Genomic DNA, 21,711 nt, shown 5'->3' on the forward strand with positions numbered 1-21,711 from the left:
GGGGGCGGGGGGCGGGAAAAAAACTTCATAAGAGGACAACTAATTTCTAATTTTCTCTACAACAAAAATTCCTTTTCATTTGTCATCTATCTTTGTATGTTAGCTGTGTTTTGTTTTATTGCTCCTCAATGATTTCTGTCCTATTGCACACAATAAAGGAAGGATGATTGAGAAGAACTGAGATTAAAATTCCCACTTATTGAAACCCTACTGGCTGAATACCCTGGTATTTCTCTTTGTGCAAAGTAAGCGGGAGTAAATGAACAAGTCTGTCTGACATGCATGCCAGTGAGTGTTGCCAAGGGATGTGCTGACAGCTGGGCCTGACAGTGATCGCTCACCGCTGACCCCCCAGTTCTCATCCCCTCCTCCTTTGTGTCCCCTTCCCCAACAACACTTTGACACTCACTCCCCTCAAATCTCCTGCTGTTTTCATAGAGGACTACTTGAGTATTGAGCATGAATGTTCAAATTGAACCACGACACTATCTCTTTTATTTCTAACTTTTTCAATTTTTGAAAACAATTGTTTTTGTTATCTTCGTGCTCTGATGACCACCCTTAGGAAAAGGTAACCTTGCAAACAGCACCTCATGCAGAAGACACGCTGGAGGCCCACAGCTTCAGACATGGCAATGGGGCATTGATCAGGTAGCTCTATGTTTGGGACTTGTCAGTTTCTTTTTCCCTTCATTGTTTGATTTTCAGTTCCTTTTCTCTGTTTCAATAGAGTTTTGTTTACATTCTATGTAATCTTATAGGGCGACGTTCGGCTTTTGATTTGCAATTATGCTCAGTCATCACAGGCATGGAATGGTGTGTGTAGGCTCTTCTAGTTCTTTCCATTAATTGCAAACTGAAAAAACTAACAGAAAACTTTGCTTTGACTTTGCTTTATTTTTGTCAATTAAACCCCCTTTCCCTAAGAGTATAAAGGCCTTTGTAAAGGAACGATATGAAGACATTTTTGTGTGTGGGTGACTTTAGATCAATAAGCCAACCTATGCCCTTTTGAAATATTAGAAATCTGCTAATTGATTGATTCATGTAATTGCTGGAGAGCTCATTTCCTTTGACTGTATGTATATTTAAATGACCTTGTTTGCATATTGTGCCCCCCCCCCTATTTATTTATTTATTTATTTATTTATTTTTAAATGGCAAACCTCAAAGCATTGTTAGGGGTTGTTGAGGCAGTTCTGACTCATAGCGACCCTGTGTGCGACAGAACCAAGCACTGCGGAGGCTGCACCGTCTGCACAATTGTTGCTGTATTCGAGCCCACTGTTGCAACTATTGTGCCGGTCTGTCTTGTTAAGGGTCTCCTTGTTTCTGTTTTTGCTGACCTTGCATATTACCAAGCATCATGTTCTGCAGGGATTGGTCCTTTCTAATAACATGTTCATTCTTCGAGCAGTTCTGGTGTATTCAGTACTGCTGGCCTGCCTGTTGTGATGCTGGAGGTTATGCCACTAGTGTTTTAAATAGCAGGGACACCCAGGCCACGCAGGTTTCATCTCAAATCGTTAGAAAAGCTCAAAGGAAACGTTTGTGGGAAAATTCCATTATATTTAAATTACATTTTTTTAAACAAACTTTTTGAAGCTTCCATGTATTTTGGAGACCAGTTATAGTGTATGCCTTTTACATAACATTTCAAGTATAAACCAGTAACTTGGACTTAGATGTTTTATGCCTCATGATTGAATTTCACTTTTTAAAAATTGCTGAATTTAGTATTTACTGGGTGGTAGAACTAAACTCACATGACACATTTTTTAATAGTTTCTTGGAAACCTTGCTTTATTTTTCAGAATAATCTATTCCTTATCATAGACATCAGTTATTAAACCTGGTTCAATGTATTTTAGCATGCAAAATAATATTTATCAGAGCACTTCTGGTGTATTCAGTACTGCTGGCTTGCCTGTTGTGATGCTGGAAGCTATGCCATAAGAGAACAGTCAGTCTTTTATAAGTACATATTTATAGAGGTCTTCTTTAAATGCATTAATATTTTGGTTTTACTTTAAATATTGACATTAAGGATCAATATTTAGTCCTTTGACTTTCTATAGTTTGCTTTCTTTTCTGAAATTGAAATGAAACTTTTAAAAGGTTTTTTGAGTGTTCTGACTTGATTTTTAAAAAGTCAAACTTATATTCAGATTTTTTATGTTTTTTCTTTTTACCATGCTTTTAAGAAAAACTACTGATTGCTCAATATTTAGTCTGTATTTTATGTTTTATGTGTGTCTGTAAATCGAGGAATGTTTGCCTCACTCTAAAATGAACATTAATTCTAGTATCATGCTTATGAAAGGTTATAATAATTTGGGGAATGCATTTGGAATAATGTAAAGTCTGGATGAGAAAGAAGGCAAAAAGGTTGCTCAAATGCTTTGCTTTGGTATTGATAGGGTAGGAGTCCTCATGGCATAGTGGTTACTCATTGGGCTGCTAACTGAAAAGTCGGCAGTTTGAAGCCACCAGCCGCTCTCCACAAGAAAGGCAAAGCTTTTTGCTCCTCTAAGGAGTTACAGTCTCTCCGTACCCTCTCTTGTAGGGGCACTATGAGTCGCCATCAACTGGATCAGTGGCAGTGAGAGAGTGTTTCTGTTTGTTTCCTGGGGAGGTGACCTACCGTATTCAGTTGAAATTCTATTATATCATTGAATTGCCTTCTCTCACTTCTTAACTTTTAGATCTTCTTAATATATGACTTCCAGCTTATCTTACTTCACAATCTGATAAAAAATGCTTCAGGGAGTTTTACTTGCTTTCTTCTGTGGCAACCTTCTTATTAAACTTTTTCTCTTCCATTAAGATTCCTCAATGGTCTATGACTCTGTTTAGTTTTGTTTACTTACTTAGTTTCCCTGCCTTTTGTTTCCCAGCACTTTTATCCTTTGAAAAGAGCTCTGATGATACTGCAGGTTAAGCGCTGGACTGTTAACCACAAGGCCAGTGATTCAAACCAACCAATTGCTCTTTGGGAGAAAGATGAGAGGTTGTGTGCGCCTATAAAGATTTACAAGTCACTGAAACCCTACATAGGGTCAGTGTGTGTATGTGTGTGTGTGTGTACATTCATAAGTAAAATGGGATATATATACAGACACATTTCATATTTAGAAATACAACTTGGACAAGTATGCTCCCTGTACCCCCAGGGTTCCCCACTGCCACCCTCCATGCCAGCTTAAGAGTAAAGTCCGAAATAGTGAGAGTCATAACAATAAATCCTCTGAAGATCATGATTTCATTTTGGGAGCAAGTAGCAATAACAAAAACAAACTCACTGCTATAAAGTCAGTTAGAGCCCTAAACATTTAGCTATTACACGCATTTGTTATTTAGTCACACAGGTTTCTGAAAAACCATTACGCTTTAAGTTAAAAGTTAAATTGCATTTATTACCCTAGACACTAGACATGCGGAATTTAAGATGAGGAAGAGTAAGAAAGACACTCCATCAGCAATGAATGAGGGTTTGGATATCTACACATATGATGGAAACAATGACATTGAAGGCAGAAGTCCAAGCTGTGCTGATGGCCTTTGCAAAAACACCGAACTTCAGTCATTACTGGACTACCAAGTAAAATGGTTTGACACACTGATGCAGCACTGGAAGTACTCACTAGTCAATGCCAAATAATTTGGAAGATAGCTATCTGGCCGACTAACCTAAAAAGATGTGCATTTATACTTATTTCAAAGACAGGTGACCCAGTAGGATGCTGAAATGATCAACTATATCATTAATATCACATACAAGTACATTTTTGCTGAAGATAACGTAAAACACATGTAGCAGTACTGACAAGAAGCTGTCAGAAATTCAGACCAAATTCAAGAGAGGATTTGGAACACGAGATAGCATTGGTGACTTCAAATAGAAGTTGGCTGAAAATAGAGAATGCCAGCAAGATGTTTACTTGTGTTTTATTCACTATGCAAAGAGATCCGACTGTGTGACTCATGCATAACAAGCTATGGACAACATTGCAAGGAATGGGAGTTCTAGAACACTTCGTTGTGCTCATGCATAACCTATACTTAGACAAGAGGCAGTCATTCCAATAGAACAAGTGAATAGTGCATGGTTTTAAAGCAAGAAAGGTGTGTGTCAGGGTTTTACTTTTCCACTATACATATTCAATCTGTATGCCGAGCAAATAATCGGCGAAAGTGGACTACAAAAAGGAAAAATGTGGCCTCAAGATTGGAGAAAGATTTATTAATCAATCTGTAATATGCAGCTGACACAACCTTGCTTGCTGAAAGTGAGGAGGACTTGAAGCACTTGCTGATGAAGATCAAGGATTGTAACCTTCAATATTGGGTTGAAACTCAATGTAAAGAAAACCCAACTGCCCCAGTAGATAGCATCATAATAAATGGAGGAAAAATTGAAGTAAAAAATATCATCTTGGATCCACCATCAACTCTTAAGGAAGCAGCAGTCGAGAGATCAAAGGGCAAATCTGTTGCACAGAACCTGTTTACAGTGTTGAAGAACAGACATGTCACTTTGAAGACTGAGATGCGCCTGACCCAAGCCAGGGTATTTTCAGTGGCCTCAATATGCACGTGAAAGTTGGGAGAGTTGAGTAAAGAAGACTGACGAGAAGTTGACTATACCACAGACTGCCCGAGGAGCACACACAGTCTGCCTTGGAGGAAGTGCAGCCAGGATGCTCGTGGAAGTGATGACACTGAGACAGTCTCACATACTTTGGACATGCTAGGAGGAGGGACCAGGCCCTGGAAAAAGATCTCATGTTTGGTAAATGAGCGGGTCAGTGAAAAAGAGGAAGATACTCAACATTATGTATTTAAGTAGTGACTGCAACAATGTGTTCGAAGGTAACAATTAGGAGGATCACGCAGCTGTTTTACCTAGGGTTACTCTGAATGGGAACCGACTCTTGTGGTGCAGTGGTTACAGCACTCTGCTGTTAACTAAATTTTCAAAACTCATTTGATTGGGGGCTCATACAATTCTTATCACAATGCATACACCATCCATTGTATGTCAAGCCTATTTGTGCATCTGTTGCCCTCATCATTCTCAAAACATTTGCTTTCCACCTGAGCCCCAGGTATCAGCTCCTCATTTTCCCCTCCCTCCCCGCTCCCTTCCCTCACGAACCCTGATAATTTATAAATTATTATTATTTTGTCATATTTTATACTGTCCGACATCTCCCTTCACCCACTTTTCTGTTGTCCATCTCCCAGGGAGGAGGTTATATATAGATCCTTGTGATCTGTTCCCTCTTTCTACCCCACCTTCCCTCCACCCTCCCAGTATCGCCACTCTCAGCACTGGTCCTGAAGGGATCATCTGTCCTGGATTCCCTGTTTCCAGTTCCTATCTGTACCAGCGTACATCCTCTGGTCTAGCCGGATTTGTAATGTAGAATTGGGATCGTGATAGTTGGGTGGGGGAGGAAACATTTAAGAACTAGAGGAAAGTTGTTTGTTCCATCGTTGCTATACTGCACCCTGACTGGCTTGTCTCCTCCCTGCGGCCCTTCTGTAAGGGATGTCCAGTTCCCTACAGATGGGCTTTGGATCCCCAATCTGCACTCCCTGTCATTCACAGTGATAAGATTTTTTGTTCCTTAATGCCTGATAACCTGATCCCTTTGGCACCTCATGGTCACACAAGCTGGTGTGCTTCTTCCATGTGGGCTTTTTTGCTTCTGAGCTAGGTGACCGCCTGTTTACCTTCAAGCCTTTAAGACTCCAGATGCTATATCTTTAGATAGCTGGGCACCATCAACTTTCTTCACCACATTTGCTTTTGCACCCATTTGTCTTCAGCGATCATTATCGGGAAGGGTGGGCACCCACTGATATGATTTTTTTGTTCTTTGATGCTGCTGCTGCTGCTAACTAATTTGAACCCACCACCTAATCCACTCCATTAGGAAAAGATGTGGCAACCTGCTGTATGAAAATTTACAGTCTGAGAACCTTAAGGGGCAATTTTGTGTCCTATAGGACCAGTATGAGGTAGAATCAAAGTAACACTGGGTTTTATACATTATCCCCCGCATTTAGTGGGCTACACATTGGGCTTAAGCACACGCTCAGCAGTTTGAACTCAGGGGTCACTGCATGGAAGAAAGATAGCAACACCTGTAAGCCTCTACAGCCTTGGAAAAACTCTAAAAGGGTTACTTACTGTACATCAGAATCAGCTTGTCAGCAGTGGCTGTCAGGTTTCAATCCAGAGCCCCATCGTACTCAGTTTTAACTATGTGGATGCACTATGCTACTAAAATGAAATTAAGCATAAGGAAAAGATGCACATCATAGTTTCTCTTTTTAGATGGGGGAAAAGGGCTGTCTTTATTTCATATTGACTGTTCATGAATAAATAATGCCTTAGGGAGTGTTTCGGAGCATTAGATCCGTTTGGTTTCTGAGCAAAGATCAGCCTAATATGTATTCTGTGAAGCCTTTCTCAACATTGTGACGCAAGGGCAGACTCGGTGTTTCCTGGGTGGAACATAGCTGCTTCTGTCCACCTTCCATCTTGTTTCCAAATGTGTGGTGTTACTCTCATCACGAAACCTCTCCAATGTACATTTTCCTCAGCTATCAGATTCTAGGGAAGAAATAGGGTTGGTAACAGTAGTTCTCCATCTTACACTGCTATGATGATGACAGTTAAGTGAGAAGAGTCACTGAGTACTCTGTTTGACTTATAATAAATACTCATAAAAGCCAATTATTGCTATAAGATTCACATGGATACAAGCAAAGTTTATATGTGTATGTATGTATGTATGTATGTATGTATGTATATGAGGGGACTTATAAAAGTTCTTGGAAAAGAGGTGTTAAAAGACAAGAGAGTTTTTCCATGAACTTTTCAAACCCACCTCACAGTAGGATGTCCTGAGCTAGGTATCAACCACCAGAAGGAAAATTTGATGCCAGAGAGCCTCTTATTAACATTCCCCAGTGCCTATTGCTTTACCTGCTTCTAAGAAGCCATGCAAGGAATTAGTGAATGAATGTTGTAAGTTTCTTTTACAGAATATTTTAGCTCTAGAATTCTGATAATTAAAGAGCATGTGTGTTTGTGTATAAATATGTAGGAGTGGAGTTTTTACAAACTTAAAACGTTGTCTTTTAATTACAGGCATCGATCAGCAAGGTAAAAGTAACAGAACCATGGCTCAGTTTCCAACACCTTTTGGTGGTAAGTTAAAAAAATTCTTTCTTGATCAGTGTATTTTGAGAACATATTAAAAAAACAAAAAGCATGACAAATTTCAAATATTCACAGAAAAGTATAAACAACCCACAGGTCGCCATCTAGTTCCAATAATTACCAACTTATCCGCATTCTTCTGAAGCCATTCCCAATTATATAATTTCATCCCATAAATTAAGTGTGTTGAAAAAATAAGAACTGTTTTACAAGCCCAACTGCAATACCATTGTCACACCTGTAAACTTTTACAGTAACTATTTATTATTGCTAACTCTTTGGTCAGTATTGGTTTCCTTCATAGGTTTTAGACAACCTTTTTTGGTAGTGATGGGTTTGTTCAAATGAGAATCCGAGCAAGAGGCATACATTGCAATTAGTTGCTTGTCTCCAGGCTCCTAGTTGGTAAGCTCCTTCCTCCTCCACCCTTGTCTGTTCTTTGCAATTTATTTGTTGAGTTGACTGAGTCATTTAAATGACACATTTATCTAAAGTTTGGATTGGAAGCATGACTTCTAAGATGTTCAATAAATCTTTTCAAGCCATATCCACCTCAGTATAATGTGTTTCCCCAGGTAGTCTTTCCAAATATTATTAGGAAATTGTTAGCTTGTGTTCTTGCTGCATATTTTAAAGGAAGAGAGCATACCTTGTTGATGTATTACTCTTGGCAGCTGTCTAATCCAGTTATCACAAAGAGAGGAAGGTGGCCCGAAGCACCATTCTTTTCATTAAACCAGTGAAAGTCCCTGTGCAATTTTAGCACAGAAATGTGCAAACTCTTACCACTCGTTGGAGAGTTACACCATGTCACTCTATGTTTTGGATGTTTCCCTTTTAAATGATTGGACAATGTTTTACTCTGAGGTTTTTGGGGGGCTGTTGGTCATAATTCCAGGCAATAATCCCCCCAGGCCAATAAAACTACTCCTAGACGCTGCAGGACACTAAGCAAGTCCAGCAAAGGAAGAGATCATGTCTTGTTTCCATCACCAGCTTATTATCCCTTATGTCTAACCAAGTGTGTGGCCCGTACAAATCACTCCCTGAATATCGTTCACAAACTCTGATCATCCTTCAAGTACTATGGAAATAGTGTGCGTGTGTTTTGTTTTTTATTGTGTAATTCACCCTCTTTGTGTGTGTTTGTTTTGAATTGTAGGTAGCCTGGACATCTGGGCCATAACTGTAGAAGAAAGAGCAAAGCATGATCAACAATTCCACAGTTTAAAGCCAATATCTGGATTTATTACTGGTAATAATTGAAGTTAGCATGCTTATTTTGTTTTGTGGTGCAGATATCAGTAGTGCAGATATTTGTGGAAAATCTATGCAAAGCTGGGGTGGGCAGATAGGATGCAGGGGCCACGTTACCTGTCTTGTTTTTGCCTGGAGCCCGTGCTTTCCCAACTGTGCATTCCGACTGTTTACATTCCTTACTGCTATCCCGCCGCTTGCTTCAGGCACATCTCTGGTGGGAACTGGTGAAGATCAAAGGACGGACCACATTCTCGAAGCACTATAGAATTAGACTGTGGCCTTTGAACTGAAATAGTTACTGAATTCCTGGTTTTGAACTGGTTTGGGAAATGGTTAAATAAATGAGCACATTCTGAACCCCCTTTTTTAAAAAAAAAGTCTTTTTCCTATTGCTGTGTCCCCAAAATTCCCTTTGTACTTTGCCTTTTCTGTTATCTTTCCTGTTTGATTGCTCTTCAGGAATAAGCATGAGAACAAATAGGATATGGATTTCCTGAGGTTCTGGTTTTGTGTATATTTTGATCTCTCTCTTTAATTTGTTAACGCTTAAGCTCCACGGCTGTTGATGCTTTTTAATCGTTGTGACCCACCCAAAGTGCCTAGAAACTGAAATGTACATACATGTCGGGAATGGCAGCTTTCATAATTTCTACGAAGTAGAAGCAGTGAGTCCTCCATTTCCTGAGGTTCCCGCAGGACTTTGCCCTAATGGGAAGCTGTTAGCATCTGTATTGATAGCAGACTCAACAGGGACAGTTTGTCCCGGCAAATGGTTGGCCCTTTTTTGAGAGGACTTTTGACAGTTCCATCCTAAGTTGTGGCTGATGGGTTCATCGTACTTACAGACTGACCATTTGATTTTATCATGTATTCAATTCTGGATTTACAGGCTCCCAGTCTCTTGTTTTTGTGACTTTGGCTATGAGAGGATTTCTGTCAGCTGTTGTCTTCCTCTGAAACATTTTCCATTTAATTTGCAGGTGATCAAGCTAGAAACTTTTTTTTTCAATCTGGGTTACCGCAACCTGTTTTAGCACAGATATGGTAAGTTGGAATTTTATATGATCAGAAAGTTTAATAGAATATTTTCAATCCTATTTTGGAATATTATTCCTAGTAGTAGAGAGACACATATTTGTAGTTTCAAATACTGTATTATATCTTACCAGAGAATTGCTTCTAAAAAGTATCCTCTTAGTTTGGAACTTAGGAGCCCTGGCAGCACAGTGGTTAAGCTGCAGCTGCTAACTGAAAGGTGGACCAGTGTGATCCCACCAGCCACTCCATGGGAGAAAGAGGTGGCAGTGTGTTCTGTGAAGATTGCTGGTCTTGGGGATTGTGTAAGGCACTTCAGCTTTGTCTTATTAGGGTCCTTATGAATTGAAACTAACCACATTGGTTTGCTTTGGTTTAGTTTGGTTTTGCTTTAATAAGGAACTAAAACAAACAACAAAAATGTAGTGAAGTTTGAAAGATGGCACTATGTCCAAAAGTGACTTGAGAAATGTACATTTTTATATTTTCTCGCCACCAGTTTGTTTGTAGTTTTCCTGGGTTACCCAGACTCCTGGATCTCTCACAGGTTTTCCTTCATACTCGAATCCCCCTGGGTCTTTTAGTGATGAGAGAAGAAATAGCTGATATTGAGTACAATGTGGTACATGGTGAGTGCGTGATATTGCTGAATTATTTATCACAAAGGGGCAGTCAATCTTGTGCGGACACCGGGGCTAGAGAGAATAAATTTTAAAAGGTGACAAACATAGGTTTGCATTTATGACCCTGGGTAGCCAGCTGAATTCTGCTGGCCTGCAAGAAGCCACATGTCCCCACAATATATAGTTCTTGAAATCAAAAGCTTAATTCCCCTGAGTTGTTAGGATTGTAGATGCAACTAGTTTGTAGTTGTGAGCTGCCTACACACCAGAGTTTCAATCCTGGCTTTGCTACTTTTTCATTTGGTGTGGGTATTTACCTTTTCTGACCTCAGTTTCCTAATCCAGAAAATGGGAATGCTTATTTCTGAATTAACTCTAAACGGTTATGTTTCGCATGGGACCTGGCACACATTATTTTAAACAAGTAAAACAAAAACCCAAATTCACGGCCATCAGGTCAATTCTGACTTACGGTGACTCTAGAGGACAAGGTAGAACTGTACCTGTGGGTTTCCCAAACTGTACCACTTTATAGGAGTAGAAAACCTCATCTTTTTCTTGCAGAGCTGCTGGTGAATTCGAGCCACTGACTTCTGGGTTAGCAACCCAATGAGTAACCACAATACCACAAGGTCTCATGCATTATAGGACTTCAAAATTAAACCCCAAAAGATGCCTGCTCTCATCATCAGGGACAGAATGATCCATGTGACAAAATTGTCTAACTAATGGTCCTTTAGATGATCAGCCTTTTTATTTACAATTTTTATAGAAAATAGCAATGATTGACATAGCTCCTTATTGCCTCCATGTCTATACACTGCAATCTAAGTTTTTTTGGGTAAATTTAAGTTTTATCGTTTAGAAAATCACTTAAGAATCATACTATGCTCTAAAATAGCAAAACTTCACGAGAAATATATATACTTATATGTAAATGTGTATATATAGATTTGCATATAGATATGGATATATTCAAATTCAAGCTAAATGATACCAGCTTCCTGTGCTGTTTTGGGTGTGTGTCTGTTTTCTTTTTCCTGGTTGTCAGCACATTGCTGCCAGATTGTCTCCTTCAACTTGGGCACCTTCTCCTATGACGCCATTCTGTGGTAACTTCTCATCTGCTGTGAGATAGGAAAAGCAGATAGCCAGAATATTGTTCTAGAATTACATTTATCGTAAGAGAAAGGGCTCCAAGAGAGTTTGAGAGCAAGTGTCACAGGAGGCCTCTGAGCACAGAAACACTGTGAGTCTGTTGAGTGCATTTGTTGTAAGTCACAGTGACATTTGCTGTGTGCAGATGAAGCTTTTTTGGCTCTGCATTCGGGTATATGGTTGTGCTTCCCACCACTCGTCAAGATCACTCACTAGACCCTTCCCCTACCAGGCATAACTGCCTTCACTAATTGTGCTCTCAGGTTATAGTTCGGTTTGGGAGCGTCCACAGCAGTCGTGATTGCAAGAAAACCCCACTCCACACTCTTTATTCAACACTTAAAACATATGTATCAGATGTATACTATAGGCCAGTGACTACTCTAGGAGGTAGAGATGTAGCAGGGAACACAATAGACAATAAAATCAGAATCTACATAGAACTCACAGTCTACACTAGCTGTATGAAACCTCTGTGTCACAGAAATAAGTGTTAAAGATAAAAAGAAAATACTCTAATGAACTTTCTTTTTCTCATTTGAGATGGTTATTAGTTTTTCTAATTGTTACTGGTACACCAAACTTCGTTTTGCCAATTTATTATTCACTATAAAGTGAAAATTCTTAACTAGCACTGACTGTTCGGTTGAATGAAAAACGTTCGTTAAGTCTTTAATTTTTTTACTGATGTTTTGCTAAATAGAATTTTTGATTTATTTTTATCAAGAACTGCATTAAGGGAGCAAGAAAAACGCTCTAAGTATCTTCTCTAAAAAGAAATATCTTTGAATGGAAATCATTTGGTCTCTCTGAGTTGGAAGTGACTCTGTGGCAGTAGGTTTGGTTTTGACCATTGAGCTGATTCCAACTCACAGTGACTTTGTAGGGTAGACTAGAACTTCCTTACAGGGTTTCCAAAGCTATGGTTCTTTACAGAAATGGACTGCCACCTCTTTCTCCTGCAGAACGGCTGAGGGGTTCAAACAGTTTGATTAGTGGCTGAGTGCTTAACCACTGTCTCACCACGGACCCCTGGCAGTGAAATGGTAGAGTGCGCAGCATGAGCAAGAGCTATGTTTTCTTCCTATGTTAGCGCAGATATGCTTTCATTTTGCAGTCCTCCGCAGTTGAGCTCAAGATTTTAAAATTTATAAGAAGGTTAATACTATTTAATCAAATGAAAATTTCTTCTTTCTCGCTCATACCAGTCTTTTGTTGTGATGTGGTTTCCTGGCAGGGCTCTGAGTAGGGAGAGGCCTGAGATTAGCCATGAAGTGTTAGGTCGTGCTCATAGCAGTCATCTGGGGGAAAAGAGAATTCTGGAATGGGAAATGGGGAACTATTTCCCATTTCCCTCTCAGCCTTGCTTTCTTTGCTCTGGACCTCAGTTTAAATACATGATTGATGTTGGCTGGTAGGGAGTATAAGTTAGAAACTTTCATAATGTTCCATGAAGAAACTGTATTTCTGTTAACTAACTTAGGAACTTTCACCTATTAATACTTAGGGGACAGTCTAGCTAGCCAATCCAGCTTCCTTAAGAATACAATAGAACCTGAATTCTCAGAGGACGGATTCAAATACTGTGTGTGCTGTTAAATTATAATAGCTGCCAAAGGTGATACATCTTCCTAGAAATTGCTATACTAATAAGGAACTGGAAGGAAACTGGCAAGCATCCTTTTGGCATTTTGAGTGCTTTCAATGGCTTCAACATTGAGGGCAGTGATGGAAGGGAGGAAGAACGAGGGCAATGAAGGAGAGCTGGGAGAACGTGGAGAAAAACTTGTGGGAAAAGAGGCCCACTGGAGGCTTTGGAGTTAGCAGTGGTAGTGGCCACGCGTAGTAGGCCGTGCAATTCTGGAAGTATTAAAGGTAGGAGGCATGGCGTGAATATTGACAGAATACTTACTATGAAACAAAAGATCTAAAATCTTCATTGCCGGGGATCAGTCTTATTAAGCCATTCAGTCTTTTGGAGTACCTGCAGATCGAACAGAGATGAATTCCCTTTGCCATTTTCTATTCATTCTGCAAAATAATCTTTCGTGACAAACTAGTCCTTGAGCATCCAGAGACGCGCCCTGGAAGAACCCAGGAGGCGAGCTGGCCCTAGCACGCTGTCACTGTTTTGGCTCCCACACTGAGGAGAAGAGCACTTTGCCCAGCAAAGATCACGGCCTGCTCGTTTCATTATTCCTTTCTTGTCAGAAAGTCAAGCCTCAGAAAGTTAGAAAAGGAAATAGTGGGTTGAAGATTAAAAAGCGACTAAGATAAGCTGGTGAGTAGGTGGGATTGATTGATTGCCAACATAGTTAGCCAACCAATGAAAGGTAGTCTGTGAAAACAGCATGTGACATGTCTGGAGCTTGGAAGGTGGTCTAGGTCTTAGAGTATAGTAGGTGATAGAAACTATGGGAGAGGGGAATGGTGACAAGCACTCTCAGTTGAGTCTTTTTAAAACTTTATTTCTTTATGAATACGAACATTATTTTATTTAAAAAAACACTTATTGTACTTTGAGCGAAAGTTTACAGAGCAACTTAATTTTACACGCAACAAGTTATGCTCTTTTTGTTCATTTATTTCACGACATTGACTGCAACCCCCTAATTAACAACAGTCTTCTCCCTGCTTCTTTGGTTTAGTTTAGTCCCAGTCTGCTTTAGGTGCTGGACTGCTTCAAGTTGGGTTTTTTTAATCGTTTTGTTGGGCGCTCATACAACTCTTATCACAATCCATACATACATCAATTGTGTAAAGCACATTTGTACATTCATTGCCCTCATCATTCTCAAAACATTTGCTACGGCCGTACTACCCTGAACGCGCCCGATCTCGTCTGCTTCAAGTTTTAGATGCTATCTTACACTTCACTTCTGTTTCTCCATATTGGTGATAGCTCTCCAGCAAAAACTAACCCAGAATCAGCAACTCTGTAGGACAAGGTAGAACTGCCCCCGTCAGTTTCCGAAGCTGTAAATCTTTACCGGAGTAGAAAGCCCCTTTTTCTGCGAAGCCCATACTGGTTTCAAAGTTGCGTTTGCAGCCCGACTCTCATAACCATTATGCACCACGGCTTCTTGAGGGGCAGGGGGCCTTAAAACTTGCACAGTTGTAACCTTATACCTACACATAGTGCCTAGACCCTGATTGATACTGAGTGAATGACTGGATGAATGACTGTGAAGTCTAGATTAATATACTGTTGCTCCAGCTGAGTGGGAGATGGGCAGCCAGTAACACAAGTTTATGGATAAGGTGGGCTGCTAGAGAAATCTGCAGGCTTCAGTTACGCGTCTGTGAATGAGATAGGAACCAGAGAGGCTAGTCTCTTGGTTTAGTCCTATAATAGACACAACATAGTTGCATAATTGCTACACTCACCCTCTTAGCCATTACAGACAATGAAGTTCAAAGCTACTTTGTCATTCTCTTGTTTAAGGCTGAAGATATATATGCTATGAAGTTCATTTGCTTTTGTTTTGATTAATTTTAGGGATCCCTCTTTATCTTTGTGGCTTTAATTCTAGTTTTACTTTTTGAATATGTAATAGGTTAATAAGATTCCAAAAGCCAGCACTATACAAATTGTATCCCACAGAAGGCTCATTCTTAACCTTTCATTCTTTGACCCATTCATTTTATGTGTATATATATTTGTCTTACTTTCTTATTTTACTGTTTATTTAAATTGTTTCCTCTTCCTTCTTTCGGTAATGTCACCTCCTATAAATACTCTATTATTCTCTGCCTTTTTCTTTTAATAACACATCCTGGAAATCACTTATATCAGTTCATAGAGATCTTTCTCAACTTTCTTTTCTTTTTAACAGTTACATAGTACTCATTGTGGAAGATATGGCATAGAATTAGCGCCTGGCTAATTCTCAGTGGTTTGGCTGTGATGTGATGATGTGATATGGAGTTATGTAGTGGTCCCCCAAGATGTGATCTAGTAAACCAAAAAGTAGATTAAGGATGAAGATATAAGACATAAAAGGAGAGGAGTAAGCTAAGAAAGACCTCCTACCACTAAGAAAGAAGAACTTGGAGTGGAGCACACCATTTGACCCGGGTATCCTGTGCTGTGAACCTCCTGAGCTAAGCCTACAAGATTGATACCAAGACACATGGAGTTCTATAAGGCAGGGGGGCTCACAGATACTAAAAGGAAACAAGGACCTACCCCCACAGCTGACGGAAAGGGAAAGCTTTCCTATTGAGCTGAATTTACACTTTAGCCTCCTAAACTGTGAGAGAATTATTAAATATTTGTATTTCTGCTAGAGCAGCACTAGATAACTAAAAGAGAGCAAGTTCTACTTCATAGGACCATTTAATATATAGTTAAAATATATTTCAATTCAGTTAGAATAAAATGGATACTGATTAAATATTTCTGGGAAAGCTAGGTATCTAACTGGAAGAAATATATCTGAATCCTAGGATAACATCACATACACGTGCACACACACAAGTCCAGTTGACTTAAGGATTAAAATGTAGTAAATATTATAATCTTTGAACTTTAAGAAGAAAGCGCACAAGATTTGTAATGAAAGAAATATTTTATATACATTTTTTATATATAAAATATTTTGTATATTTTATATACAACATTTTGAAATTTTTATGAAGATAATACAAAATTGATAAAGAATACCTTTTTAAAAAATCTTTCAGTGACTGACAAACATATCAGCAGTGTACATCATTCAAATACTTACAAACCTTTCATATTTCAATGAAAATATTTTGTAAGAATTTTGAAGAAAATAAATCTTCACATATAGGAAAGAAGTCTGAATGAACATTTCTCATGCAGAAGAGATTAATTTGTGACTATGCAGGACTTTGATTTATATAATGTAGTTTATGAGGAAAGGATATTTAAAAATTAATTTAACTTTGCTGTCTAGGTAATTCATCTCTTGGAATAATTAAATAAATCAACCTCAAAATAGTTAATTATGAAGTTAAAGTTGCTTTATACTAAGACAATAGCAAATTAACTGAAATCAGGCATTTTAAAGTATAATAAATTACAGCAGTTTTCTAAGAGGAAATTTGTTTTTTTTTAATCATTAAAAAAAATAATTTTATTAGAGTCTCATACAACTCTTATCATAATCCATACATCCATCCATTGTGTCAAGCACATTTGACATTTGTTGCCATCATCATCCTCAAAACATTTGCTTTCTACTTGAGCCCTTGGTATCAGCTCCTCATTTTTCCCCTCCCTCCCGCAACCTCGCTCCTTCACCCTTGATACTTTATAAATTATTATTATTTTGTCATATCTTGCTCTGTCCGATGTCTCCTGTCACCCACTTTTCTGTTGTCCGTCCCCCAGGGAGGAGGTCATATGTAGATCCTTGTGTTCCCCTTTTGTACCTCACCTTCCCTCCACCCTCCAGGTATCACCACTTACACCACTGGTCCTGAAGGAATCATCCGTCCTGGATTCCCTGTGTTTCCAGTTCCTATCTGTACCAGTGTACATCCTCTGGTCCAGCGGATTTTAAGGTGGAATTGAGATCATGATAGTGGGGTGGGGGGAAAAGTATAAAATAATTAGAGGAATGTTGTGAGTTTCCTTGGTGCTATACTGCACCCTGATTGGATCGTCTTCTCCCCACAACCCTTCTGTAAGGGGATGTCCAGTTGCCTAGAGTTGCCCTCATTCACAGTTATATGACTTTTTGTTCTTTGATGCCTGATTCCTGATCCCATTGACACCTCGTGATCACACAGACTGGTGTGCTTCTTCCATATGGGCTTTTTTGTTTTTCAGCTAGGTGGCTGCTTGTTTGTCTTCAAGCCTTTAAGACCCCAGATACTATATCTTTTGATAGCTGGCCACCATCAACTTTCTTCACCACATTTGCTTATGCACCCACTTTGTCTTCAGCGATCATGTTGGGAAGGTGAGCATCATGGAATGGCAGTTTAATAAAACAAAGTGTTTTTGCATTGAGGGAGTACTTGAGTGTAGGCCCAAAGTTCATCTGCTACCTTAATACTTAACCTATAAATATATGCACATAGATCTATTTCCCCATCATCAGATATAAATATATTTACATATGTACATGCCTGTATTTGGACCTCTGTAAATGCCCTTTCCCTCCTAGTTCTTTCCTCTATTTTCTTTTACTTTCCTTCTAAAAGGAAATTTTAAGAAAGTGGTTTAGCAGAAAGTTATTATATTAGGTAGCATAGTATTTTAAAAATGTGTGTCTGTGGGTTTTAATATTCTGGAAAAATGTTGGGTTGTAGGGTTTTGTTTTGTTAACAGTTTTATTGGCATGATTCATGTACAATTCAATGGTTTGAATATATTAAAAGGAGTTGTGCAATCATTACCACAATTTTAGAACATTTTGTTCATTCTTTTATCCATTATTATTAACTCCCCATTATCTCCCAAACTACCCTGCCATAACCCTATTCAAACCAAACCAAACTTACTGCCATCCTGTGAATACTGACTCATAATGACCCTATAGGACCAGTAGAACTGCCCCTGTGAGTTTCCTAGACAGAGTATAAAGCCTCATCTTTCTCAAGCCATAACCTTAAGGTGCTATTACTCTAGTTATTGTCTCTCTAGATTTACTTATCCTGAATTTAATATAAAGAAAATCATACAAAAACTCCATCAATCTCAACAAAATACAATACAGAAAAACCTCAATTTGAGGGAAAGCACAAGATAATAGAAACTAAAACAAATTAAAAATGTGTTAAAAGGGAAAACAAATGTACTTTGAGGGCAAGACTATTTACATCCCTAGTTTGAGGGAGTTCATCGGAGGATTAATCTGAGGAAGGACCCTGAAAATGGACTTTGATCCTTCAGTTATCTATAGCCTTCTCCAAACTGGGTGCTCAGAATTAAAGCTCTAATACAATTCCCTCCTCTGATCTTAGATTTTATTGTTTATGATCCTTGGATCTCACGGGCTGGTTGACTCTTCTGTGTTAACTTTAACTGACAACTCACTTAACTGACTGCTTGTTTTTTTTGTTGTTTGTTTGTTTTCAAACCAACAGCCTTACAGTGTTTATTGTTAGACTTGACGAGGGAGCAAAAAACCAAGGAATAAATCAGATTTGCCAATAGAAGTTCAACTGATCAGATGGGGACAAAAGTCTTAATGCAACACAACATGATTTGAGACTGGGAAAATGTGGTCATGCGTGCCATCCCTCAGGGGACTCCTTACAGACCCAGCTTGGTTCTTCTCCAATGTCTTCTCTTGGAGTTGTACCTGATTTTATTACCAGTTTTCATTCAAATCCACTGTGGAATGGGCCAATTCTGCTTCTGTTTCTTGGCCGGGAAGCTCTTGATCCTGAAAGTCTTATGAGATGACATGGTGAAGTTGGAGTAACAGCACACTCAGGATGGCAGAGAAACTGAGAGAGGGGAGAAGAGCTGTTTTTTTGTTTAAAAAAAAAATCACTTTATTGGGGGCTCGTACAATTCTTTTTTTTTGCTCATACAATTCTTATCACAATCCATACATCCATACATTGTGTCAAGCACATTTGTACATTTGTTGCCATCATCATTCTCAAAACATTTGCTTTCTACTTGAGTCCTTGGTATCAGCTCCTCATTTTTTCACCTCCCTCCTTGCTTCCCGCTCTCTCATGAACCCTTGATAATTTATAAATTATTATTATTTTGTCATATCTTACACTGTCTGACGTCTCCCTTCACCCACTTTTCTGTTGTCCATCCCCCAGGGAGGAGGTTATATGTAGATCCTTGTAATTGGTTCCCCCTTTCTACCCCACCTTCCCTGCACCCTCCAGGTACCGCCACTCTCACCACTGGTCCTGAAGGGGTCATCTGTCCTGGATTCCCTGTGTTTCCGGTTCCTATCTGTACCAATATACATCCTCTGGTCTAGCCAGATTTGTAAGGTAGAATTGGGATCATGATAGTGGGGAAGGAAGCATTTAATTAAGAACTAGAGGAAAGTTGTATGTTTCATTGTTGCTACCCTGCACCCTGACTGGCTCGTCTCCTCCCCGCTATCCTTCTGTAAGGGGATGTCCAGTTGCCTACAGATGGGCTTTGGGTCTCCACTCTGCACTCACCCTCATTTACAATGATAGGATTTTATGTTCTTTGATGCCTGATAGGTCTCCACTCTGCACTCACCCTCAGTTACAATGATAGGATTTTTTGTTCTTTGATGCCAGATAACCTGACCCCTTTGACATCTCGTGGTCACACAGGCTGGTGTGCTTCTTCCATGTGGGTGTTGATTGACTGCTTGATGATTTTTGTTGTTGTGTTTTGTTTATTTTTTTTGACTGCTTGTTTTAAAACATGCATTAAGAACTCAGGCATTATTCTTTGGGATAGCTGAACACCATCTGATTTCTTCACCACATTTTGCTGTAGCACCCAAATCTTCAGTGATCACTTCATGAGGGCACGTATTGTGCAGGGCCACATCGCAAAAACTAATTGTTTTTGGATTAGGATTTATGATTCATGTGCTCAAAATACATTTGTATACTGAAAATTTATACATTTGTGGCCCACTTTAGACTCAGCATTATCAGGTTAATGAGACTTTAAGTAAATTCCATGAGACATTTGGTAATTCTAATTGTATCATCTATCTGGCCAATGGTAAAGCTTTTAACTTACTGCTGAGAGAAGGAAAAGGAGACATCTAGGAAATGTTTTTAGGCTAAAGGACTCAGCATCTTCACTTGCACAGGTTAAAACTTAGTAACCGAAAACTGTTAAAGAAACAGTAAGGGTTAGAGACAAGGTAAAAATTTCATCCGCTCATTCATTAAGGCAAAACTATATCTGCAGGACTAAGATAGGACACTCACACAATGAAAATATGAAAACAGAAAGTAAATTTAGTTGCCAGTTATTGGGCAACCTCAAAAACAAGAGATGTGAACCAAAGTCCACTGACTTTCAAATCCCTGACTTTGGGATAGCAGCCCCCTGCCTCTTTTCACACTAAGGTATTTAAGCTGTATGTCCAAAGGCATATTCCAATTCCTTTCATCTGTATCAGGTGTGTTTAAAGTAAAGTCCTATACTGAAGCTTCCAAATCAAATTCTTGTGGGATCTATGAAGAATGTTGTCCACCTTGAAATGCACTAGAATATGCGACAAAAAGCAAGCCAAGTGTGAAAATAGCAAGTTTATTGTAGTCTTATACTGTCAGTTATTCAGCAACCAAAGCTGTAGTGGTTGTTTTTGACCAGCATGAAGCCATCTTCTTTTGATAGCTCTTTCTACAGATAATAATTTCCATTTTGAAGAAAACTTTATTGACAAACTACCCATTCATGCTAGGAACAGCCATAATAAGAACTCACTAAATTGCATTTCTCCTTTTAAGGGAGTACAATAGATCTTGGTGTGTTAAAGGGATGTTATCACCTCATCTTTGGAACCTAGTGCACACCAAGAAAACAAACTCCAAAACCAAAACAAAACCCATTGCCTTCAAGTCTTTAAATTCAGTGCTTAGACTCGCCACTTGCTGACAAATGTAGGCCACATTTACATAAACCAAGTGGACCCACAGTTTGCCATCCATGAAAGGGAAATAATACAGTAGCCATGCCATGGGATTGCTGTAAGAGATCAGACACAGCTCAACATCACTGTTGCAACCCCTGAATGTTGACATGAAAGAGAGCCGGAGGCCTGAATGAATGCCTGAGTGACAACAGTTTAACTAATGCTAAGGCTCCTGGCTTAGGAGAAGATCAAATCACCTCTTCAAAAAGATAGACAAGAATCCACTTTCCTAAACAAGCTCCTGGGCAGAGCTGCAAGCCAATAAGGTAGATTTTGATTGCAGGTACCAACCATCTTGCTTATTTTTCTTCTTTGAGAGAAAAAAACTTTATATGGAAGCTCATTGCAAGTTTTCCATGGATCATTTGAGTACCATGTTCAAGTACTCGCTGCCGTTGAGTCAATGCTCACTCATAGTGACCCCCTGTGGGCTTGCAGGATGTAACTGCTTACCAGAGTAGAAAGCCCAGTCTTTCTCCTGTGATGCTGCTGGTAGTTTTGAACTACCGACCATTTGGATTGCAGCCAAACACATAGCCACTGCACCAGCAGGAGCTCCTGTATTTTCAAGTAGCACATACATTTTTAAGCTTTCAACATTGTGACAACTTCTCTACTTCACACAAGAAAATGAGGTACACTAATAGTGTGGCTTGCTCAAGCACAAGATTTTAGAGAAAGGCTCATTTTAAGACCTTTTATAGTATAATATGGATCCCGTATTTTTCTCACACACTGTGCCCATGTAAACAGCACACACATGCATAGCTTAGACAAGAAAGCAAGACACAAGGGAGTTTCCCAGTTTGCAAAA

At 39.2% G+C, this 21,711-nt stretch overlaps 1 protein-coding gene and 1 pseudogene across 7 annotated transcripts in view; one reads left to right on the forward strand and one right to left on the reverse strand.

The window, feature by feature from the left end:
- The window catches only part of ITSN1 (intersectin 1), a 237,667-nt gene that overhangs the window by 64,454 nt on the left and 151,502 nt on the right, over positions 1-21,711 (forward strand). For all 7 annotated transcript variants that reach the window (XM_045284834.1, XM_004696955.4, XM_045284836.1 and 4 more), the window contains exons 2-4: positions 7,166-7,225; positions 8,400-8,492; positions 9,478-9,541. In XM_045284834.1, the coding sequence (XP_045140769.1) occupies positions 7,198-7,225; positions 8,400-8,492; positions 9,478-9,541 (185 nt within the window). In that variant the 5' untranslated portion in view covers positions 7,166-7,197. The remainder of the gene's footprint in view (positions 1-7,165; positions 7,226-8,399; positions 8,493-9,477; positions 9,542-21,711) is intronic.
- Positions 18,545-18,700, reverse strand: LOC115873549 (annotated as a pseudogene).

This window comes from Echinops telfairi, unplaced genomic scaffold (genome assembly GCF_000313985.2).
Source record: "Echinops telfairi isolate 266 unplaced genomic scaffold, ASM31398v2 ScPeMD7_7469;HRSCAF=8507_0, whole genome shotgun sequence".
Lineage (NCBI taxonomy): Eukaryota > Metazoa > Chordata > Mammalia > Afrosoricida > Tenrecidae > Echinops > Echinops telfairi.